At 45.5% G+C, this 25,366-nt stretch overlaps 2 protein-coding genes across 3 annotated transcripts in view; one reads left to right on the top strand and one right to left on the bottom strand.

The window, feature by feature from the left end:
• The window catches only part of LOC144136300 (normal mucosa of esophagus-specific gene 1 protein-like), a 39,386-nt gene extending 29,645 nt beyond the window's left edge, over nt 1–9,741 (bottom strand). Inside the window, exon 1 of one of the 2 annotated variants that reach the window (XM_077668540.1) lies at nt 9,612–9,741. The gene's annotated coding sequence lies outside the window, so the exon portion shown is untranslated. Of the gene's footprint in view, nt 1–3,705; nt 3,789–9,611 lie in introns of those variants that run through there. The other variant, XM_077668542.1, reaches the window with a different exon arrangement.
• On the top strand, nt 416–20,517 carry LOC144094468 (4-pyridoxate dehydrogenase-like). The gene is made up of 11 exons (XM_077628398.1): nt 416–502; nt 3,654–3,920; nt 6,178–6,364; nt 6,641–6,772; nt 10,424–10,548; nt 13,495–13,662; nt 15,310–15,454; nt 16,235–16,392; nt 18,264–18,441; nt 18,958–19,177; nt 20,268–20,517. Exons 1-11 carry the CDS (start codon nt 416–418, stop codon nt 20,407–20,409), a joined length of 1,809 nt encoding a protein of 602 aa, XP_077484524.1. The 3' UTR covers nt 20,410–20,517.
• The last annotated feature ends 4,849 nt before the right edge of the window (nt 20,518–25,366 follow it).

The raw sequence follows: 25,366 nt of genomic DNA, 5'->3' as shown, positions 1-25,366 counted from the left end.
TCGGTGACCTCCAATTCCTGCCGTTTTGCGCCATCTGCGGCCATGGCATGAAGTTGAGGCTAATTTCATGGGTTAGCAGCTCCGACTCTCCGTCGTCCTCGATTACGTTTTCTTTTGACACTGTAATACAACCATCGCTCAGGTATGACAAAGGAATCCAAACATAGCTAGCATGCAAATCGCTATGCCTGAGCAGTGGAAGGACTTGTTGTCTTTCTCGCACTAGACTGTCACCAACAGTAGGCGGAAAGGGCCAGGACAGCAGCAGCGCCCAATGGGGGCCTGGACTAGGGATTTCGACTACGTCCTTGAGAACCTACCCTAGAGAAACGTCAGTGCTTCTACGGCTCACCACCCGTACAAACTTCTGCGTACTCCATTCCGACGCAGTGTTTCTGTTATAAGTGCAGAGGATATGGGGCAGAAGAACAACGAAGGCAGGACGGAAAGGTTTTATGACAGTACTGTGAAGTTCCGCTTTGGGTCAATAATACGAAGTGCAGTGAGTGAGGGCAGGTGTCGGAAACTACTCAGGGCAGGCATGTGCGTACAATTCACGGCGCCGTTACTGACTGCACACTGCGATACCTTCCCAGTCGACTGTTACTCAATCCTTTAGCCAGTTGGGTATTCTTTTTCGTTGCCTTTACCTAGTGAGAGCATTGGATTAACGTTTAGCGGTGTTTGCTTCGCAAAAAGTCTAACTTGAAGTTATCGACATGGATATTAACCCGAACGTTTTATTAGTTTTGCTAAATATTATTTCTATCGTTGTGTTCTTCGAACTGCCAACATTAACCGTGTACAACACCGCAGGCATTGAAGACGAGTATGACTACGTTATCGGTGAGTTCACTTGACAGTTCTCGGTGCGCGGCTAACTAAAAAATTCTATATTCTAGCATTAAAAATTTTGTGCTTTCTCGAGGAGTTCGCATTAACAAATAACACGCGAGCTGAGGCTTGCTTCCACGTTCCCACAAATGGGCAGCGATTCAGTCGTACCCGAAAGCCAACATCAAGTGCTGAGCTGCTTATGATCATATTTACCTAATACTAAAATCTCTGGTAAGACGTGTACGAATCGTTAAAATGTGAAGTCGGTCAATGAACTGCAGTTGTAGCAGGGAAAAATAAATTAATGATAGAAGGAAAAATCATTGTCTTTCAGCCGATGTTAACGTCTCATGAGAGAGCTTTGAATCGAACGAATGCTGAAAACCTAGGTGCAGTACTTAAGGCAGACGAGTTTAGCACACAAGTGCATACCACTGAAGCTCTCCGCCGGGAGAATCGGTGTCCATGCATCGATTCATGGATGACATAAAAGTCCACTGAAGAAAGCCAGTGCTAATCTGATAGGCGTTGAAAACGCGCTTGTTTCGCCTGACTATGGCAAGGCACGTTTTTCTCACCGTTATTGCGAGCGTGGTGACGAATGGTTTACAGACAAATGCGCACTTTGAGCTGAACGGAGCGCCACCTGACCGGGCCTTTGCGTAAGGTGTTCTCTTGCGGCCCGCGGTGCATGATGACTTCAAGAAAAGGTGGTCTCTATACAATGTTCCTCACCAACTGGTGTGATCGCGGAAAGTCTCACCAGCGGTTGTTGCCATGCCAGCCGTACGCCTCTATGGGCATGTTGAAAGGCCTGCGGCAACGCACACTGAAAGAACATCAGTTCCATAAGAGAGAATAATCACCGAGTGCACGCCATTAAAAGATTTGGGATTACGCACATCTAGGCGCACCCCCTAATTTATAATATTCCGGAGCCTGCCATGAAGCAGTTATGATAAGGCGCGTAAATACGCGGGGTAGCCAGGCGCCCTTCACGGCCATTATTTAATGCTACGAACTTGCTAATTGCCAATTTTTTAGACAGCGTGGCAGGTGGGTAACAAGGAAAAAGGAAGCAGGTGATATTTCCGCTTGTGGCGACGACCTTTCTACTGCTACGGAAATTTTGTTTGTCAGAAAACTGTAGTGTGAAGATTTATTAAAACTGCCACTGAAAGAAGGGAAGTTACAAGTAATCGCGGCCCGCAACCACCTCACTGTAATGAGCACATTTATTATTGTTGCATTGTGTAGTTAACGTAAACTTCCGTTTCCTCGCACACCGTTCATAACTGACAATGGGCAATCGCTTACTTCCGCTCGTGGAAAATAAAATGTCCTGGCTGTGCGTAGTTCTGCCTCCTGACCCGATACCCACAGTTCAAAGAGCGCATGAAATATTCTTTGTATACATGCAACCGGTGAACTAAGCGGTCAACAACATATCGGCCACACATCGTCGTGTAACAGGTTGTGCGGGGCGGAAACAAATTGACCAGGTGGTTAGCCTTGCTCACTCGACGAAAGAAACGCCTTACAACTTTTCAAATATTCCTGACATCGCAAAATTGGCGCCATGTGTTGGCATGTTACTGTGACGTTGCGCAAAAGTAATCTCAGCCTAGCTGGGCAGCGAGCGCTGGAAGACGAGTACAAGAAACAACATGGTTGGAAGAGATGCTGAGGAGGGTAAGGTTCTCTCAGTTGGGAATGACGGAGGAGAATGAGCAACACGAAGACATGCTTGTGGTTGAAAAACAGCGCACCGAATTCAAGCCAAGACGAAAACCGGAACGGAACGCAAGAGTTCTGGCACTGAAATTGAATCATCTCGGAGCACATTTGTCTCGGCACCTTTTCAGGAATGAGGCTGCCTCGCTTCGCTTTAATGGCGAAGACCGTCATGTGGAAACTTTTTAGGTATGAAACTGGATCCGTATTTTGTAAGTATGCACTAATGAGAAATGTCCACATGGGTGTCGCTTAAATTGTGCACATTCTGTTTGCTCCAAAAAGCGACAAACCCAGCCGCCGCTGCCTTAGATTGCATTAGTTGTGTAGAATCTCTCCCCGTGTTTAAGTCAAGTGGAGCCGCCAATTTCTTCTTTCAAAAGCTTTTGTATAGATTATAAATCATCATAGCATAATTTTTCTAGCATTCAGTTTTGCACTGCAATTAACTGATGCAGGCACGTGCAGTTTCAGCTGAGAGGACGAGACAGGAAAGGTGGGTGAGCTGTCTTAACGCAGCCGCCATTTTCAGCCACTGGTGCTGACCGAAGTGGACATGCCCAATAAGTGGGCACTTCCAGAATAACGGCCATATTTTCCAGAGTTCTGCATCTGACGTCACGCAAAAGTGTGCACAGACGTAAGTCAGTACATGGCGTTTGCCTACATCGGCATGTAATTTTTATTTAGAAGCAACTGTTATCTCGTGTGACAAATCACGTGCAACAGGCGCTTCATCGGATCTGAAACTGTTGATTAGATGCCGCAAGCTACTTCGCACGTTTACTGGCGCCTGTGGTCGCTGTATGTCGCCCCTTCCCTTACAGCGCAAAACGGTATGGTAGCGCCCTTAAAGCCGAGCAGGAGGGCACCGCATGCTGGGTCAGTGGTATGATGAAACTAAGCATTTATTGCAATCTTGCCGAAAGTCACACCAGATTTCGACAAACATGAAATAATCGCTCCATTTATGGATACCGCATCTCTGGCTTACATTGACTTTCGGGCGAATTCATATCTTTTTTTTTTTTCAGAGAAGATTAAGACCCGTTATTGGCTGGTCAAATGTTGCTTCAGTCTAGAGAAACTTTAGTCCAGCTCGTGGGCGGGACAGTGTGTGGCTCTTATACTTACTCGCCGCCCCAGTGGGCGCCGGCTCGGCGGGCTGCGTTCTGGCCAACCGACTCACGGCGGACGGCAGCGCGCGTGTGCTCCTGCTCGAGGCCGGCGGTCTCGAGGACGCGGCCGTCCAGGTGCCCTTCTTCTCCCCTCGGCTGCAGCTGACCGCGTTTGACTGGAACTACGCTAGTGAGCCACAGCGCTACGCCAGTCTCTCCTACGACGACAATGTGAGTCATCGGGCACTATAGCTGACACGTGTCTGCCAAAGCATTATACAAGCTGCGTAAGTTGCACAGTGTACAGATGTGGGTCATTCAAAGCATAATTACTCTGAGAATGCACTGCCGAGCTTTATGCACAATGCTCCGCAGCAGGAAACAAATTCAAGAGAGATAAACCTGTAGGTCAAATTCTGCACGATGACGCTCTTATCACCGGAAAAACAAGCATTGCTAAGAACTTACGTATCTTTGTAGTGTTTTTTCGAAATCAAACGCCAACGTACGTAAAACTGCCCCATCCTACCAAAACATTGCGTCTTCTGCAGGCGTCTTGCTCATTGCACTGAAATGGCGTCAGAATTTCTTGTCACGGTCATCTTCATTCAGGCATTTCAAGAGAAGTGCTCATTTGGATTGTGAGTTGCGCGTATTGGGCCTGTGTTTAAAAAAGGTGAGGCCTCATCTATTATGCATTTTATGCCAGTATCATCGGCATCATCTTATTACAATAAAATACATTCTATCTCCATTTTAGCACAGGTTTAGAAAGAACTTTTCGACTGTCACTCAGTTAAAACATCTAGTTCACAGTTTTGCTAATGTTCTAAACAGGTTAGGGCAGGCTGACGTTATGTTTATGGATTTTATGAAAGCATTTGATCTTGTACATGCAATACTAATTTCCTTCCTTCATAATTAACTATATTTCTGCTTACATTACTAACCGCACACAGTTTGTGAGCATTGACGGTCACTGCTCAAATGACCTCCTAGTCACTTCTGGCGTACCGCAAGGAATTACACAGGGACCATAGCGATTTCTGGTGTACATATGACATTATGAATCTAATTAGTCAACTAATGCGAATTGGGATCTTTGCAGACGATAGTGTGTTTTTTGAAAATGAAATCACTGTCCGCCACGGCTCTAAATTCTAACCTTCAAAACATTACGCCTGGTGCAATGATGCCTGGTGACAGGAAATGAAACAAAGCTGACGAAACAGACTTCGGGAAAATAACAAACGAAAGAAATAGCCTGTTACTTTTATATAAATTTTCATATCACCCGTTTGGGGAAGTTAGCGAATACAAATACATTCGAGCTACTGCAACCAATAGCCTCAGTTGGAATAAGCATATATCTAATATATGTACATCATATTTTCGGAAATTAGCTTTTTTTAGGAATTATTTAAAAGCACTTCTTGCACCGCCTGGGACTGTTACACAAAAGACAACATCCAGACATTCGAAATGATCCAGCGAAAACCTGTTCGATTTATAAATATCGTTCAACTGGCTCTCCAACCAATAGATGGCGAAGCATAACAAACAGAGCATAAGGTAAATTTAAATTTCTTTTCTTACTCAAGAATAAACTCTCCTTGAGGGCTGATTAATTTATTAACCTCCTGACAACGCGACTGGGTAGGCATCGACAAAAACTGCTAACACTGTACAGAGGAAAAAATTAATGTTTCTAAATATTCATTTTCCCCCGTACAACAACTGAATTGAAGTACTAAACAGCGTAAAATATAGTACCCAGATTGTTTATTGAGGGTTGTTTCGTTATTGTTTTTGTTGCTTTGTTTCTGTCCTTGTACTGATATGTTCGTTTTGCAGCACCTTAAATTTTTTAGGGCGGAGGGGGAGGGGGGAGTACATGGAAAGACCTATTCGAATTTCTTTTTTGATTAATTTCGTTTCTTTTACTGGGATTTCAGTAGTCTATAGGGCCATTCCGCAAAATCACGGCGTTGGCGTGTGAGATCAAAGGCTGAACCTCTCCCATGCATCCAAGTTGAGGCCCAAGGGAGCCCCCGTCACCCCTCAGCGAAATTAAACTCAATAATCCCCTCCGGCAAAAAAAAAAGAAGTTATCTTAGCACTGCTCATATTGAGCTTGCCGCATTCTCCCACTTCGCCGCGCGACGTCAGGCCGGATGACGTCACGCGGCTAAGTGCCCAATCGGTTGCGGCGAACCTCGAAGCGAACCGTCTTGTGGATATACCCCATGACTACGTGCCGGGTCGGCAGTATACTGTAAATAAATGAACCCAAGAAGAAACCGAATTAGCAGTAGTGCTGCAACAAAGGCTGGTTCTCACGCTTAATAGCAAGTAAAGAAAAGTGCAATTCTCGCGAGGAGCGTCTAATTAAAATGCGTAGGCTGTCTACCATCGGGATGCGTACGAATTACCATACGAACGAATCTTCAGCAACGCCTTGCTTTACACGCGTACCGTTCTCTCGCAGGTAAACAGATACCCACGAGGAAAAGCTCTCGGTGGCTCAAGCTCTATCAACCACATAATTTACTCTCGAGGAAACAGGCAAGACTACGACGCATGGGAGTCGGTATACGGAGCTGTCGGGTGGTCATACAAGGATGTTCTGCCATATTTTTTGGATATTGAGACCTCCTACTTGGGCTACGACAACGGTACGATGCGCAATTTTAGATGCCTGCAAAAAATAAAAACAAAATAAAATAAAAATGAGTCCTTGAATAGGCACAGAAAACGGCTGATTTAAACAGTTGTAAACCAAATGAAGAATAATCTATAAAGAAACGATATTGTTTTCGTTTTAAAAGACGAATTTCGGTGTTTCAGTAACCATTTTAACCATCTGATATATGATTATCAAGTTTTCTGGTGTGGACCATTTTGATCATTTCATGCACAAGGCGTCGACTACTCCTGTTGTTTTTACTCAGGATACCACGGGCACAAAGGCGAGGTTCCGGTCACTTTCCCCACATACCACACCGTAGCCAGTGACGCTTTTCTGGAGGCTGGAGAAGAGCTCGGCTACGACCAAGGCGACTACAATGGCGAAAATCAGAGCTGTAAGTGTTGCTTGGTGACATCGGTGAGCAGGACTTAGGCGCTGCTGGAGCGTTCCCGCACACTGTACAAAACTCGCAACTTTCCTTTTATTTGCATTGTTTTTTCTCCGCAGTGTTTAGTTTGGCGGTTTACTAATCGGCACAACGTGCACGTAATTTTTGAAACAAGAGCAGCAATCTTTGCCGCACTGAACTGTAGAATTCAAATGAGAAACCGTGCGAGGCTACTACATACGTTCAAACCGATTCTGCTCATTTGCTTTGAGAACGTCAAATGACTAAAAGTAGTTGAGCATGTATAGGGGTGTGTAACTGAAAAGTTTTGCCGGAAGCAATATCTCACACGGTTGTTGCGGAATGCTAGTGAACTCTGTAATATTCCCCTGCCTTCACAATCTGGAGCACACGTACTCGACATAGCCATTAGACAGAATGGGAATTTCTGGCTGATGCGCACAGAGTCCCACGCTGTTTTAGTTGCTTATTTTGGATGGTGGTGATCATGCTTGCACAATGACATTATGCCGCAGTGACGTTTCTCTGGCGCATCAATCACAACTCATATTCTCTTGGCTGTGGCCTGGATGTGCTCCTACCTGCACCTGCGTGTAGGCATGAGTAGTGCGTCCTGTCTCGCACACGATCAGGGTTGCGCCTGCATTGGACTGATGCAGCTGGAAAAGCATGTCTAGTATTTTCGGGCAAAAATTTTGAAAATTGGGAAATTGTAAGAAAATTATAAAAATATTTTAATTAATGGTCCATTCTTCTGATATGTAGCAAAATCTTTAAAAACCATTGGGGAACGCTTTCGACAACAGCAAAAACGTTAATAGAAAAAAAATGCAGGACTGTCGTCCGGTGATCTGCGGATATATTGACTGTTCCAGTGAAATCTTACATTATATAAAAAATTGCGTTCATAAACGGTTTCCCGCTCAGAAATGCTTTTGCCCACAATTGCTGGGTATGGGAAAATTCTTGTATGTTGGTACCTTTCAATTTTTTTATTTCGGGCTGTTTTATCCCCTAGTGAACGGTTACCAACTGATTCAGCATTCCATCCTGCTTCCGACTTCTGTAAGTTGCTTTCAAACATTGGAGCGTTGAGCCTGGAGGCATGCATTATTAGAAGTGATCGTTAAGTGCGCAGGATACGAAAACAAGATGGGAAATTATTTCCAGTCGTTTGGCCCATTCGATCAACTGCGAAATGCTCGGTTGGATTAACTGAAAGCCGTTCAACCTCATTTAAATCCCAGAAACTCACTACGCGCTGGAGAAACAAAAACGGAAAAATTAAAACAATGTTAGCTGCCTGCCTACAATGCGGTCTTTTTTACACATTGTCGTCGGGTGGGTAGACGAAGTCCCAGAAGGAAGGAGGCTTGTAAACAGCAACTGTGATTGATCTACGTGAACTGGTATGTAACTACATTTGATTTCGGACGTCAGAGCTTCAGAGACGTAAATATTGTAGCCTTCTTTCAACCTTTCAGCGCCAAAGCAGCAGTTATGCAAGATTGTGACGCAACAGCGATACATATGCTTGTTCGGAATCGTGAATTGCTGGGCGAGTTGGTACATGTTCAAGAGAAAAAAAACAGCGAAGAAAGTCGCAGGAAAAAAGACACACAGTCTGTGTGTGTCTTCTGGTCCTGCGTGTTTTTTCGCTGTTTTTTTCTCTTGAATATGTTTGTTCCACTATTCTTTCGGGCCGCGAGGAGATTGAATACAAGAACAGGAAAAGGACGGCGCAGTCGGTTGGGTCGATCTCTTATCGTCATTGTGTTTAGTCGTCCTAGACGCCAGTGGGGATGACCTATACCATTCAGCGGTAAGAGCCAATCACTGCGTGTCATTGTCGTGGCATTATGTAAAGTACACCATGAATGAAGAAATGGGCCTCACGCGTAGTGATAGCGTCATCTAATAATAAATGCTGCATATCTACAACCAAAAATTTTAATTTGAAACCCGACGTTTCATAGCTGGCTCGGTTCCTTCTTCAGGGGTGATTGAGGGCAATGGCTAGCGTCTTCAAGTATGCATAAAGGGGAGCAGGAGGTATCGTACTTTGTTTCTCCCAAGATTTAAGTCATCTACCGGGCGTGACACTAGTGCGACTAGTGCGAGGAAAAGAACCTCACTTTAGATGCAAACTGCTTCGCGCCGAAACCGACAATATTTTAAGCCTGCCTGTGCATTCAAATACTCTGAATTGGGCCTCTATATTTTTTAGTGTCGTGCACAATCGGCAACTTATGTGCGATGTGAGGAACACGAGATGATCGTCCAGGGTGTCTTATTTTTGTGTGTGTGTGTGTGAAGAAGCCGCAAGAGTGTTTTAATAGATTGTTCGAAGCTTCAAAAGGCTGTCATATCAAAGGATGGGCTGTCCGCCTTAACAAAGAAAAAAGACTTTGGACGAAACGCATTTGGCGAGGTCGGGTAAAGTATAGAAAGAATTAGCTAGTAACAGGATCAGCTCTCCGCTTACCCACAAGGTGTAAGGAAAAGCCTTCCATCTAACGGGGGCAGAAGGAGCGGTAATTTAGTCATATGCAGACTTTGTAGTAGTGAATATTTGTTTTCGAGAAGCGCAGCTTGTATCTCGGCATTGTTGTTTGTCGGCATATGCAGAGTTATGTGGAAGGCTATGTTTTCTTCCACCAAACAACAAAATGGACCGCAATGAGTGTCTTCGCCCGCACCCTCGGTTTGAACTGGTGGCTGAGCCAGCGAACAGCCCCGGATCACTTGGCGCGGCAAAGCTTCACTCGGTTGGTCGGAACTGACACGCGGCGACTACAAAGGCGGACAGTGTGCCGATATTTACCGCGTAGCTGGCGTGGTAGAGAGGCCCAGGGAGCTGCACCAGGCAGGTCGAGGCTTTGGGTCCGCTGGGCCACGGCGTCGGGCCTAACAAGTCGCCGATGCCCGGAGTCTGCACCCAGCTCTCGACCGGAGGCGAGTGAGTCGCCCCTCTCACCCGGCGCCTTGGCCACGCAGGAGACCTTCGACCTTTCTTCGTTAACAGCGGATGATTCAAATCGCGTCACGCGCTGTGGAGCGCGAGACGCAGCCAGCCACGGCAGACACGGCACAGACACTTCGTCGCCTTCGTCGAGCTCGCCAAGCTGTTGCGGCTCACGTCAGTTACACCAAGCAATTAGGTGACGACACTGGGACGACGGCGCTTCGCTCGAACTAGACTTGAAGCCCGGAACGGTATCAAAGCTGGGATGAATTGAAAATGCGATATTGCGTGAGCGCCAAACTTTTCTCTCGTTTCATCTGCATTCAAAACTATCGGACTCTTGTGCGAGACGAAGTCGGTGATTTTGAATTTTCATGTATGAAAACGCGGAGCTCATGCGACGTGTCAATGCTAAGTTGGGGGTTCGCAAAAACATGACGCGGTTGCGTAAAGCTCTGACGGTGCCATGATTACTGTAACAGAGACTACTATAACAAATTAATACTTGCTGGCGTGGAACCATCTCAGTGGATAATTTCATAGCGCCGGTACAAACCGCAGGGGCATCTAAAGGAGAACAGTTGATAAATTTCCCGTGTTAAGTTGTTTCTTGTAGTGGCGTTAGAACGTTAAGTTCGCTCACAGTGTTGAGGTCGTGTATTTTTCCGCAGATTTTTCTCGTGTTCAGAACAATATCAGAGACGGGGAGCGCTGGAGTTCTAGCAGATCGTTCATCGGCTCCGACGTACGCTCGCGGAAAAACCTCGATGTGGGCCTGTTCTGTCACGTGACCAAGGTAAGCTTATAGATTCTGGGACGAAAAAAAAGAAGCATCGCAGCGTGGGAGTATGAGTACAATCTAATATGTCTACGTGATGTGCAGTACTCAAGCGATCATAAAGTTGGAACATAATTGCACAGGGCAGGCTTTATACTTTCTATGTATACTGAGGTATATTTAAGACTTGTTTTCTGAGTCCCAACTGCACATGCTCTACCAGGTTTGCTTTAATGAATTCTTTATTCCCGCTCGGCGCTTCTTGTAATGAAACTAGAATTATTGTTTGATAGCAAATATTTAAAGTTTTGGGATTTTTTTCGAGGTGGTAATTTTTTGTTTTCACAGAATAAACTATCTCAGAAAAAGACCCGCTACGCATGCGTGTACCATTCTAGTTCACTAGTTTTGCATCATTGTGTTGACAAAGCTGGAAAGAAGGTCAGCCTTCTCTCTTTTCTTGTTTTCCCATTAACGGGTCAAATGTAACGAAAGTGACATCTTGTCTGCTAGAAACAGGCTTCGTGGTGTAAGAACTGACTAGGCGAGTATTTTTGCACCAAAGGCTCATTCGTCATCTGGCTCTTGTATGCACACCAAGTGTCGCGGTCTTCCGAACACAGCATATGACAGGTGTCGCTGTCCGTAGCAAACATGTGGAAATACGTGGTCCAGCAGCCTTACGCATGTCATTCCGCTGCAGAACAAGAAAAAAACCCAAAACTTACAATTTAACCACACAGGAATGAAGAAATCACACGCCTCAGGTGAAGCAAGAACAGCAGACAATAAAACGTGTCAGAGTTCAAAAATGAAGCGTAATATGTATTTATTACTTTTTTTCTGGCTGCTGTTATATAATCTGCCAAGGTTAGAAAAATTTTTAGTTCTGCTTTCGACATCAGTTATTATCATAAAAATGCAAAGGAGTGGAAGGTCCAAAGAAATTGGGATTGCCGGCGTTCTACATGGTTTCGAAAACCGTGCTTTCCTGGCTCTACCAAAAGGCGGAAAAGCATGCGAGCCACTGGCAATGTTCAGGACGGTTTCGGCAGTTCAGACTGACAGGAAACCAAGAATCAATTTTCTTCCCCAATTTAGCCTATCCTGTTTCGCAAAAACACAGACACTGTTTTGTAGAATTGCACAGCTGTCAGCGAGCACGGACAGATGTTACCTGTTTAGTCTTTGATATATATTTGTCGCGAGAATGAAAGTAATTTCTGCGCTTCACTGCAGTAGAACAAATAAATAGAGTTCTGTCAACTGAAACTGTAGCGATAAATTCGCAAACTTGCGAAATAAGTGTGGCATGTGCAGACGCGCCCGATATGACGTGTGCGTAAAGATTTGTAGGCACTAGTTAAGATAGGCAGCCCGAATCAGTCGGGAACAGTTATTACTACCTCTCCATAATTTTCTCTTTTACCGACCGGCTACAGCCTCTCCATAGCGCGTTGCTACTCGCAAAGTGGGTCACAACCGCAGCTGGTGCGTTGCAGCTAATAATGAGCTCGGAGGCGTGCGAGACGCGCAGCTTTCTCTGTAAAAAAAAGACTGACCCCCTTTCCAAGTTCTGAACTGTGCCGCACTGCATGTGGGTGCCACCTGACGATGAACTCCTGGAATCGACACCAAAAGTGCATCGTCATATATCATCGTCATACAGTACATATGTGGAACTCATAATCGAGGCGTTGGTAGCGTGTTGTGTAAAGCATCCAACGTCCAGTGGACGTTGGATGCTAAAATAAAAAAAAAGTTGACTTTGACTTTGACTTTGAGCAATGAGGTTTTTGGTACAAGTGAAGTGTAAAAAACAGAACTTCGGTTTTGTTTTTGCATCTGACTTGCGCACCTGTATTAGTTTTTGCGGAAGTAAGAAAACAAAAGATGCTTACTGCTCTCACCATATTGCGGGTACGTAACTCTTATCTGACGTTTGATCATTAAACCTTAACGATCAAGATTCCCAGCCGAGCTCAAGCTTTAAAATCGATTGTTATTGCTCAGCTTACTAGTGCCATTTAAAATGTGGCCCTGATCAGCACAACGCTACTGGTGGACATCCCATTTTCTAAGAATGCTTGCTTTTATGTGAGTGCTATGACACTGATGACTACGCTGAGACATCTGGAAATAGAAAGTGAAAACTGAGAGAAAACTGACCTTAGCTGCCATTTCTACCTACCGCATTAAGGGTATTACGCGATAGCGTTAATGGGTTAATGCGCGTATATGTGGAATAGGCCATTCTCTACCTAAAGTCATAGATCCCTGGGAGTACTCATACCACTCCTGGCACAGTGGTACAGCTGTTAAGCAATGTGCCACTTTCCTGCAATGGAAGACGCCGCAACCTGTGGGGCTTGTGGCACCCGGTTGCTCTCCTCGAGCAACCTCTCGCGACCAGTCGTTAATTGAATTGCCACCTGCCACGACGGTCAATTTTCTCAGAACCAGTGGGCAGGTTGTGATAACGTCACAAGGCCAGGTGACATAAGTGGCCCACCTGCCACCTAGGTTCCCTCTTTGAGGATTTTGCCTGGATTTTTCGCCGACGTCTAACGATGCCGACACCGATGACGACGCAGGCTTTTCTGTTATACGGGCCCCTTACCGCTATCGGGTTAAAAAAATCAGAGAGCTGACCAATAAGTGAAGTTTGACCCGTCGCGGTGTCTCGGTGGTTATGGTGCTCGTCTGCTGGCCCGAAAGACGCGGGTTTAATCCCGGCCGCGGCGGTTGAATTTCGATGAATGCTAAATTCTAGAGGCCCATGTGCAGTGCGATGTCTGTGCGCGTTAAAGAACCCCAGGTGGTCGAAATTTGTCCGGAGCCCTTCACTCATAGCCTGAGTCGCTTTGGGACGTTAAACCCCTATAAACTAAAAAAAGTGAAGTTTATATATTTTAAGATATGGAAAGTGGCGACTAATAACATAGTCCAGCTGTTGCTGTGAAGGTGCTGTTCGATGGAGCAACCGCAGTTGGCGTGGAATACACTCGGAACTCCACAACGTACACAGTGCGGGCGAAGCGGGAGGTGATTCTCTCCGCTGGGGCATTCGGGTCGGCCCAGCTGCTCATGCTCTCTGGGATTGGGCCGAAATCTGACCTAGAAGCATTGGAGGTAAGGAAATAAAGCAGTGCCTGAATGGTCGAATCTCCAAATGTGTTTTGCGCGCAGTGTCCGTGAGTTCACAGCCTTTCCGTGAAAGCAGAAGGCGCTTTCGAGGCGCTCACTCAAGCTGCTATTTAGTTGCAGAGTAGCTAACCTGTTTTGGCTAGCCATATTTAAAGTTGCAGAGCAATAGTGTGGTGAGGAGAATACCAGTTTGAACTTTGCGAAGGACCTGTGTTCTTGTTCCGTGTTGAATGGCGGGTCTTGGTGGGGTGAAATTGCACGGTTTTCCTTGGTAGTGTTCACTCATTTGCTCTTTGCATGTGGCGATGTCTTCCAGTGACGTTGCATTTGGCAAGGAAATATAGGGCACCCGTATGTTAATTTGGAGGGCCTTTTGATAAACCAACTCATTTCCCTAGACCCCAGCATGAGCAGGACTGCATCTACACTTTATAAAATCAAAATATTTTTCAATACGCTTTACTAGGTTTTATTTCCTGCAGTGTCAGGCGGTACCCGTTTCAAGATGTACCGGGTGTTTCACCTAAGATGTTCTATAATTTAAAACAATAGGCTCTATGAGTTATAAGAGCGCTTTTTTCGGAATTCCATTGTCTGCGGTATCGAACATCAGAATACAGCCGACATTATAAATATAGGGCTGTTTAAGTAATATTGCAAATATAACTTTTTCACTACTACCGTTAGTCTTCTTATTTACCGAAAGGCATGTAGCCCTTCGGAACTAATGTGCTTATCTGCTTTTATAATTTAGAAAACGGAGTTACCCTCGGTGCTCTGGCCCAACAAATTGTGGCTACATCGCGGCAAAATACATCAGCTTTCGAGAAGCTTGCAGCCAAAGTAACCACTCCAGTGCACGTAACTCATTAGAATAACCAAAATTTGTTGGGCCACAGCGCCGATGGTAACGGTGTTTTCGAAATTGTGAAAACTGATATTGATATTACTTACGGTGGACTACACGCCTATCGATAATTAAGGGGACCATCAGTAATAGTTAAAAAGTTAACTCCTGAATATTACTTAAACAGCCTACTAGTGTGCACGTCGTATCTGCATTCTGTTGTGATAAACCGCTGACAATGCTATGAAAAGAAGGCTCTCCCAACTCAAAAAGCCTACTTTTAAAAATTGCACAGCACTTTAGGTGAAGCGCCCTGTTTGTAAGTATTAGCGAAATACATAGTCATGGCTGGCGTGTCTTCTCCTGCTTCATTCTGCACTGAAAGTTTGGCCATGCACTGCTAATTTCACGCTAATTTACGTGGTTACCCTAAATAAAAATACCTACTGGCACTTCTCCGACGCAGTGCTTTAAGGCGGTAGGCGTTACTGTTACGCGACTGTGCAAAAGCTGTGTACTTGCAAAAAAAGTATATCACTGAGAGGTTGGGGATGATAGAAAGACTAATCCGTGCACGTTCGAGGGAGCTTATTTTTAATTTTTTTTCAAGCTCTGCTTTCTTTCCCGACTTTTTTTTTTTTGGCGTTTCGACACTTATGTGTATAATCCGTGCTGATTACAGTTAAAATACTACCTTTATAAATTTAAGAAGAAAAGATACAAGAAAAAGACAACTAAAAAATTGGCAACTTATTCGTCTTCGTAAAAGTTTAAAAATTTTTCAGATACCTGTTCTTGCCGACCTCCCTGTTGGTCAAAACTTAAAAGACCACGTCACAGTTAATGGGATCGCAGCTACTACACAGGAGGACATCATCATTGATTACAACAGCAACTCGACAGTTCCTGATTATGCGTATAACCGGACAGGTGAGCTCAAAATTTTTAACAAATACGCATTTCTAGTCAGGTTTTTCTAGACATAATTTCTTGACAGGATATCTAGACAGAATTTAAATTAGCCTGGCTTCCTTAGCTTCTTTTCCGTTTGAAATTGTATGGTAACAGCTCCGCAATACCGTTTAAAAATTCGTCAAGCGCTGACCATTCGTGGAAAAAATGACGTTTCTGCCCCACTACGGGGGCCTTTGGGGGGGGGGGGGGGGGGCGACGTCGCATGTAGTGGCACTTGAACGTTTGCGCCTGCGTCATCATTTCGAAGTGATGGTATAATATGTTGTGTTTAACGTTCCCGGCTATGAGGGACGCAGAAGGGGAAGGCTCCGGATAAATTTTGACCAACTCGGGTGTTCTCAACGTGAACTGACAGCGTACAGCGCACGGGATTCGATCCCTCGTCCTTAGTCTCAGCAATTGTAGGCTGCTACTAAGTCGCTGCAGCGGATCCCTTCCTAAATGAAGCGCGGACGTTGTACAGTATCGCACTAATCAGAATTAAGGTTAGTCATGGTCTCTAACTAGGTCCCGATAATGTTAGCCGCTACAAAACTTGTCCAGCGCGGTGTATGAGTCATCCTTTGGAAATCATCTAGGCCGTGTTGTAATTCCTTCTTTTTTTTTTCTTTCCGATGGGACGGCACTGCTTTTAAAGCAATATTTTGCTCCAGGATACATAATATTGAAGCTCCCTGCGTGTGTAGTTCACGGTATACCTCACCCTTTTCATTTCTTCTGCCCCAACTGCTCAAGGTCCGCTCACACGCGCGTTTGGAGTGGAGTGCGTGGCGTTTGTGAGCACGCCCTTCGCGGAGCCTGATCACCCAGACATCCAGTTTCTCCTGACCACGTTGAATCCCACGACGAGTGCAGCGGAATACCTGTCCCTCCAAATCGGCATATCGCAGACGGTAGGTGAGGACGACGCCTTATGTACAGCACCCTGATTTTGAACATCTGCGTCTTACCAATCGAACTACATCGCTGCGAATATTAGAGATCCGCGAAGATATTGGAGTGTCCCGTTGTGTTTCGCTCACTGATAAAAAGAAAAGAAACCTACCACCCGCACGGTTTTGCTCCACTTTTTTAAGTGGAATTTATTGCCTCAGGGCATCAATGATAGGTGAAGGTAAGTATGAAAGATGTAGTAGTGATTGAATGAATGAAAAAAAAAAAGGCTAGCTGATTTGATGAAGTCATGTAGAGAACGATGGTGCGGTCCCTGCGTCCAGGCAATGTATGAAGCAGGGTTGCTTGGTGAAAGACCCGCTACCTTCAGGTGCCGGATCCTCGTAGGCTTGAGAGCTGGGCAGTCCCACAGTAAGTGATGAATGTCGGCTTCAATGTCCTCGTGTTTACATATCGGACACCGTGGCCAAGGAAAAAAATCTTGGTACTGAGGCCACTTCCGAGTGACGGCTGGTGTGATGGCAACCCCGACCCGGATCCTCCTAAGCGCATCCTCCTCTGCACGGGTAAGACCGCGGGGGAGAGTTACCGCACACGGAGGGATGAGAGCACGTGTGCGGCGCCGGAGGAGTTACTTTCTTGATGAAAGGACGGTAAAGTTGTCCAAATGAAGGAGCCGAAGCAGTGATGAGTCTGGATTCGCAAGGCGGGTCGCTAAATCTGCCTGGCTTTGAGAGGTCAGCAGATCCCGTGGGACCCACTCAATGCGTACTGGCTGCGGGATGTTTTGCTCCACTTCTTTGCTGACTCTGAAAAGAAGCAGGATGACACTCGTTACGAAAATCATATTGAAACTGGTGGCTCGCATAAGCATATTTTCTCCTGCACATGCTGCGCGTGGTTATAAGTCAGATTTAGACAACAGAGGCCACGTCAAGAAAATCAAGATTGCTATGGCGTCGTTATTTTCACGTAAAGAGGGCTTCCCCTGACTCGCACCTAGACGACAGACATGCGAAGCGCTGGCTTACAAGAGAATTTTATTGGCATCGACTGCGAGAAAGCAGCGTTTCATTTGTGTGTCCTGCTTGTTTTTTCGCGTTATGTTTCATATTAGGTTCCCTGTTAAATATGCAAACGGGCTCAAATTTACAGCGGTTGTAGCTGAATTGCATTCACGACTGGGCCAAACTCGCCTGTCATGATAACTGGCTGATATAAAGAATCTGGATGACTCGGGAGGTCCATCATCAGCTATAGTTCTCTTGTGGCCTTGCAAACTTACGATGACGTCCTGCAATTTTAATTTAGCGATATCTTGTGTACCAGTTGCAACTGACAAAGTGATTTGCACCAGTCAGATCAAGAACGAGTGCACTGCGTAGCCTTCGTTGTGGACTCTTATGTTTTAAGTTTTTGCGCTGATATGATGCCACTTAGCAAACACGATAAGCGAAACTTGTTTTTTTTTTCTCACCACCTCGCAAGAAATGGTCCTCCTTGTTCTGGGTGAGTCTTTATAGGCTAGTGTTTCTAGCGAAAAGCCTGGTGGCTTAAAAGCGACTGATTTCAATGCTAGTCAGTCTGGAACGCTGCTGTGTCACGCAGCAAGGTACAACAGGAAGTTTGACCTCATTCTCAAGGTTTTTTGATTATTTCTGGTTTCACTTCCATCAAAATGTATCCATAGTGACCACAATGAAACCAGCAAATTCGCACTTTACACGCACGTTTCTGATGTTTTTGTACGCGTGAATTTAGTAAATACGATCCCTTTACAGACCACGGCATTCTAAATTGCCGGACGTTCAACTATATTTGCTTGAAAACAGGTAAAGTTGACTTACTGTCCTTTCCCCTCTACGTACAGACGTATGACGGGTACTACAAGAAGAAGAGAGGCGATTATGCGTTCCAAGTAGTGCCGACTCTGCTGAGACCAGAATCTACTGGTGTCGTTAGGCTTCGCAGTGCTGACCCCAAGGAGTATCCTATTATAGACCCCAACTTTTTGTCCGCTGCCTCTGATCGGGACGTAATTGTGCAAGGTAAGAACGTTACATTTATTTGAATGAAGAGTTTTATAGCAACGTGTTCCTCTTGATTCATTTAGCTAAAGGAGGCGTATTTTGTAATGATTACTTTCCAGATACACTGTCTATACATCTCTGCCAGTGGGTGCTAAATATAACGTTGGTTCGTTCCTATCAGGGTTGACATCGAATGTGGTTGCTACCAATGGCAGAGGAGAGGAAGAACGGATTGGAAAAAGAACTGCTACAGACTAAAACCGCAGGTGGCGAAAGCAAGCAGGCTTAGAATACTGTAACAATTCTATTACGTTTATTTTTTATATTGTTTCTCCTTGCTCATAATCACTGGCTCGAGCAACGCAGGCCTGGGGTAAGGCTAGCATAGAATGGCAGATAATCTTTTCTGTCCCAGGCCTACATGAAGCCACCTGGGAAGTCTAGGATTGCCCAAGGGAGATTAGCTAACTCTTCCAAGCAAAGCACACTTCTTGTTGTCCTGTTCGAAAGCACAGATACGCGCCTCCTCTTCAGGTGTCAAGCTCGCAGTGCAGACGCTTACCACTGAGGCGATGAAGAGGGCCAACGTGACCCTGTGGGAGATTCCTGTTCCCGGCTGCGAGAACGCGGGGCCCGTGTGGAGCGACCCCTACCTGGACTGCTTCGTGAGCCAGATGTCGCAGAGTGGATGGCACCCGTGCTGCACGGTGCCAATGGGGACGCACTCTGAAGCCGTGCTCGACGCGAGGCTTAGGTGAACAAGAGTGTCACGAGTGGTCGCATTCAAAGCTTGTGCAGATATTCTGGACAAACGGTTCAAGTTTCGGCCACCCCGTGTCGTATGTGCTTTCCAGAACTTGTCACTTGCAAATATTCAGCTGTAGAGACAATTGTGCCCCAGAATACTACTCGTGGGGTTGAGGGATAAACTAACACTGAAACTGGAAGGCGAGTGAAGCGGGCCTCACTACCAGACAGTAGTTTGCTGATGTTACGGCAGAAAACGAGGGATGGCGGAGAGAAGGCAAATATATCTAAACTCTATTTTACCCCTATGACTCATATTTCCAGCGCACACCATGACTCATCTTTGCACCACCATGACTCATCTTTCCAGTGCACATAAAAAACACGAACGGAGGAAAGTATTTTACCTTTTCCGTGTGTTCTATGCGCGCTGGAAAGATGAGGCATAGTAGTTGGTCAAATGTTTAAGAGAATCCCCCAAGGTGGAAAAGATTTGTAATAAGGAAGTAATTACTTTAGCTGTGGCATCCACCCAAGCGCGGCCATACGGCTACAAAGAAAAGCTATACAGCTCTCTCAGAAACTTCGTAGGACGAATTTTACCAGGACGAATATTTCTTTAACTACGAAGTTTCTGAGAGAGCTGTATAGCTTTTCTTTGCAGCCGTATGGCTGCGCTCGGGTGTACGAGGCATAGTATTATAAACCGCCAACTAACGCAGCTGTCTACGGTAAGTCTGTTTTGCCCATTATAGTTCTCGCATGGGCTGTCATTAAACACGCGTCCCCAGAGTTCACAAAAATGAAAGCTTCCAGTGTATTAGTGGGCGCTTCTGATCAACATCAGATGGCGATAGAGAGATCTGAAAACATGCTGGAAGTAAACGAAACAGCCGCATCGCATGTTTGCGTCCGTGAGGCATTAAAACATGGGCTCAGTCTGCAGCCGCCATAGGGTGTCGCGCCTACTTTCGGTACCCGCCAGCTCAGTTTAAGCTGACGAATAAAGCCACTCCGGAGCACATGTTTCGTTTCTCATCCGCGTTCAAATACCATGAGGAGTTGGTCTGGTGTCAGCCCGTGACATTCTTCTGCAGGGTCCGTGGCAACGTGAGCAGGCTGCGTGTCGTCGACGCCTCGTCCATGCCGGCACTTGTTTCCGGGAACCTCAACGCCCCGATGATGATGTTGGGAAACAAAGCGGCAGCAATGGTCATCGAGGACAACGCTGGACGCTAATTACAAACGCATTCTGCAAGAGGGAACGATGCAGAGCTGTACACAGCTCTTCGCTTACAGAGCATACAACTACAGGATGCCTGGTGCACGCGCAAGTTGCTGGCCGTGTCTGAATAAAATATTATTAAGAGAGCGGGCGCCCACTTATTCCACAGACTTGCACACCTCAAAGATAAACGCTGAGGCCAACCGCCATGCGCCATCTGAGGAACGCACTTTCATCTATGGCAGGGACACCAAAGACTGGCTCACGCGTATGTGACCGTCCTTTTGGGTAAAAAAAAATAGTAATCTTCAACCAGCTTTCTCACAAGTTGGTCTCGATACCCGTACAAAAATGTGGCGTGTGAACAGTTCGGCTGGCCACCGCAGGGATCGCAGCGTGCTGACACCTGCGAATGCGCGGAGTGCGAAAATCCTCCTTTATTCTCTTAGGCTTCATGTTTACACAATGTGTTCCAAGTTCAGGTTATTTGATGAAAAAGACAGCTCACAGGCAACTGCGCCAGCGCAGGTGACGAACTTCAGTCTCTGGCTGTCCTAGCAGTTGAAGAAGCTCTCGTACGGCAAGCATTATCTACCCATTTTTTTTTTTTTGCACAGCACAACATAGGCGTTTCACTTTTAAGAGCAACGCAAAAACAAATTGTACCCATGTAAAACTGCGCCGCATTCTTTCAATGGTGCGTCAAGCGGTGCACGTGAAGAATAACGACCTTTCTTAACCAAGCGCCCAGTTTTTTACTTTCCCTTTCACTCAGGGTAGCAGCTTTTCTCACGCGCTGACAAATACGTGCTCTGAAAAAACTGCCGCCGCAAGCCACTTCAGTCGTGAGAGAACACTCTTCGCATCGGTGTGGTGACATGACTTTGCCAAGGTAAAACGCAGACGACAAACAGGAATCTTTTTTTTTTCTTTGCGGGAGAAGGGGGGCTTTTGAATGCGGCGACAAGGAAATTAGGCAGGGATTGAGCAGAACTCGGTTAATATTTCCAGCACGTGTGGCCATGTTTAAACACCAGCTTATGTTTAAAATATGCGGGCTATCTTCTTTCGGCAGCTCAAAGGAGAAAGTGAGCCCAAGACCCCATTCTGTAAACGCTTTCTGTACATTAAAGATAGCTACCTATATATCGAATCGCCTCAAGTGCAAGACCTCTTAAATTTCGTTGCCTTGCGCTAGCCAACCCAGCCACTCGGCTGAGAAATACATTACCGAGAACCGGGGCCACCTTGTGTCCAATAAAGAGCTTTTGGCTTCTGGAGATAAGTATCTGCGCCAAGCGACATAGGAGGAGGTCAAGGAAAACTTCTGAACATCCATAAACGAGTGCACTTAAACACCTCCGTAGCACATTTTTTTTTTTGTCAGCAGTAAAGAGTTGGTCGTGGGCAATCGAATGATTCAAACATGCGAATGCCATGCTAAAAACAAAACGCGCACTGGGATTACACTGTTCGAGCGCCTGGACGAAGGAGTCTAAATTAGATGAATTCTAAATACGTGTCCTTAAACTTAACGAAATCGAGGTGTTTCTGAAGGAAGTCCGAGACTTCATGCAGTAATGTGTAGTCCCCTAATAATATGTTCTGACACAGAATACTGTAAAGTCATTAATTCAAATATCAAGGTACCAGAGGTGTGTCTGCGAATTATATGAAGTGTATCGTAATATGCGATCCCAGAGTAAATGAGATTTGCTTTACAGCTATTTATGTATATAAATAGTATTGCCGCAAAGCTTCGTAATGTTTATTTGTTCATGGTTAAGGCCGCCGGCACAAGGCCTTATCAGTTTGTGACGTGAGATTCGGCCAGATTTTCCTCGAAGGATAGCACCAATGCGGAACCGATCCTACGCTGTTGGAGACCGTTGTGGTTACTTTGCACGCCGTATCACGCAAGTTCATTGTCGGCTTCAAACTGAGCACGGTCGAGAGCGGCGGGGATTCTGTTCGACGACTACCGAGCACGCTTGTTGCTATCGCCGCAGCCAAGCCATTCAGGCCTTTGTAGGCGTGGGTCCGGACAATAAAGAGTTTCTTTTGGAAGTATTTTGGCTGCCTTCCTGTCTGCCGGACTGTTGTCACCACTACGTGACATTATTTTGGAACCTTTTCAGTGTGCGAACATAGCTGTAAGCATTTGCATAACAGAAGATATGGATGAAAGGTACTGATTTGTTTATTAAACCAGCAATATCCGGCTGCTTGTGCGGTGAAAAAACAGTGACTAATGATGCACTGGTTTCCCAGTAAAGTAAAACCGTGTTAAATGGAACTTAAAGAGAGTGAAAAAAAAGTGAAAATTATTAAAACTTCAGATTACCAAATTGCCACCAAAAATTCAGGTTAAAATTGTGTCGCGTTATAATTAATTTCGTCGCCAAAGACATTGGGGAATGGTTGTCTGCATCTGAGTGAAAACTGCACGGCAGTGACGATAGTTTGCAGTTCCGACAAATAACTTGCTGCGTGCGCACTGTCGGGAGCATTGCAGCCGAACTGCTGCAAATAGTAAAGGCGTTTCAGCGGCCACATTCTCGGTGCAATGCGGTAGAGACGTATCCGCTCACAACTGGCGGTGTCATCTGAGGAGCCTTCACCACTCAAGCAGCGAAGAACTCGCGATGAGCGCTCAGTTGCAGCCCCCGGTAAAAAAAAAAAAGTAAACAAGACCAGCGACCGCGAAAATCAGCGCCCGGAAAGGCGCTCAGCTGAGCTTGGCTGACTGACGCGCGGCCGACAGCCGCCCTCGCAGAGGAGAAAAGCTCAGAAAACGAAACTATGCGGCGACGGCAGCCCTCCGATCTTCGTCCCGCTATCAGTGGTGAGCATGTCAGCACTTACGGGACAACAGTGTAAGGAGCAATTCAATCTTGTCGAGGGGTAGTAGCGGTCGTTTGCTAGAAAGGAAACCAGCTACAATACGGCTAGAATGCAAGCGTAGCAGGGGGCGGCAGAAAGTTAGTTGGGCTAAGAAGTTTGCAGGGATACGGTGGCCGGAGCTTTAATTGGAGAGAAATGGGACAGGCCTTTGCCCTGCATTGGACGTAGTTAGACTGGTGATAATGATAATGATGAACGGTCATTTACCGAGTCGATGTATAACCGGCGAATTTCCGACTGACGTGATGCCGCTAACCTTACGTATACTACTTCAATCGCCGCTCTTTTGCTTGCAAGGAGCTTTTGAGAGAGATAAAAATTTAAAAGGAATTGAATATATAATCAGCCAACCTAAATTTTGAAATTTGTTTGAATTAACCAAACGTTCATATTATCCAGCTTTAATTTATCGCGAGTCTTCTGCATATGCATGGCTTGTAGGCTTCAGCTGCAAATAAGAAAAAGGAAACTGCTCTTTGCCTTTCGCTTTGCTTTTAATCCCTTGGGATCTCTGTAATGCATTTTTTCGGCGATTCACTAATGTTTTTTTCAGCTGGCTGGATGAGAAATCAACCGAAATATAATATATGTTGTCTTTTACCATATGTCGTTCGGTAATTGAATGCCGCGAAGATCTTGAACCCCTGGTCTGCTATACACACCGCAAGGCACTGTGGCCCACATTCATGGTATCGCCGACATTCGACGAGCTCCCAGCCTTGCCATGGTGTCGTCAACAGAAGTTCACACCGATGTTTCCGACTTCCAGCACGACATTAAGCCCGCGCTTTCGCCGAAGCAGCGAGGCCAAGTAGAAAATCTCCTACAGCGCTACGGCGATACATTCTCGACTTCTTCCCGCGTCGGAAGAACAAACTTGGCCAAGCATCGGATAATTACCGATGACGCCGTGCACCCTCTCAGACAGTAACCTTACCTTGTGTCTTCCACTGAACTTCCAGATTAACTACCAGGCATACCTCTCCTGTAATCTTTAAAATGCTCTCTTTCTCATCCACAAGCGTTTTTACGTAACTTAGGTCTGAGAAGGCAAGAAATGATAAAGATGGAAGTAAATGAAGTAGTCATAACAGACGCCAGTATGATTGCAACAATTTCTTTCAGAGTGTGTTCGTGAAACTTGACGTGTTCTGCTGATAACTCACGAAGGCGTTGCGGCAATGGAATGCTTAACCTTAATATTAAAGAGCGTTCAGAGACGCAAGGTGTTCCGAAGATATTTCTAGGGTGCTATTCTAGACAGATGTCAGAATGCTTAACTGACATGTTTAACTTGTCGTTAACTAACTGAGAGATACTATTTGATTATTGTAAGGCTCAAGTTGTGCCGATGCGTAGGAAAGGTGATTGTCTATTAGTTTTCAAATATCGCCCTGTTTCTGTAATGAGTACCCGTTGTAAGTTATTAGAATTATTTTACCTTATATGCAAAGAGACATGCTAACTGTTGCAGTGCACGTCTCCCTGGTGCATGAATTGTTTTGAGTTTCCGATGTTTCTGGAAAAATAGTAAAGCGTTTGATAAAGTACCTCATCGAAAGTTGCTGCGTAAACTAAAATTGGTAGTACTTCCCTTCAACATTATACAGTGGAAGCGTGCCTTAATTATTGGCAGCAATTTGTAGCGATGCGGAATTGCGGAGTTACTCAAGACACTGTTTTATGAACAAAGTTGTTTTAAGTTTATGTGAGACTTAGCAGGTGTTGTTGAAAAGTATGTGTCTATAAAGTTGCTTGCTTACCACTGCGTTTTTTTGAAGAGACAACGTCGGGAAATGACCATACATCATTACAAAAAATCTGTTGCAGCAATCGCAGACTGGTACAAAGGTTTCGGGTATTGAGATACATTAGGATCAAACTGCATTGCCGAATATCACGAGTTAAAAGAGCTGGACTACATAACTATGTACTTTATAACTGTCCTATATTAGAGGTCGAGAGCTACAGGCACGTTGGAGGAATCCTCACTAACCATTCCCAGCTTTCCTGGACACTCATAACACTAAAACTAATAGATAAATTACAGGCTCCCGCTGCCGAAGG

This window comes from Amblyomma americanum, chromosome 6 (genome assembly GCF_052857255.1).
Source record: "Amblyomma americanum isolate KBUSLIRL-KWMA chromosome 6, ASM5285725v1, whole genome shotgun sequence".
In the NCBI taxonomy this organism is placed as follows: domain Eukaryota; kingdom Metazoa; phylum Arthropoda; class Arachnida; order Ixodida; family Ixodidae; genus Amblyomma; species Amblyomma americanum.
Note: the sequence above shows the minus strand (reverse complement) of the source record. Positions and strands in the feature narration are given on the sequence as shown.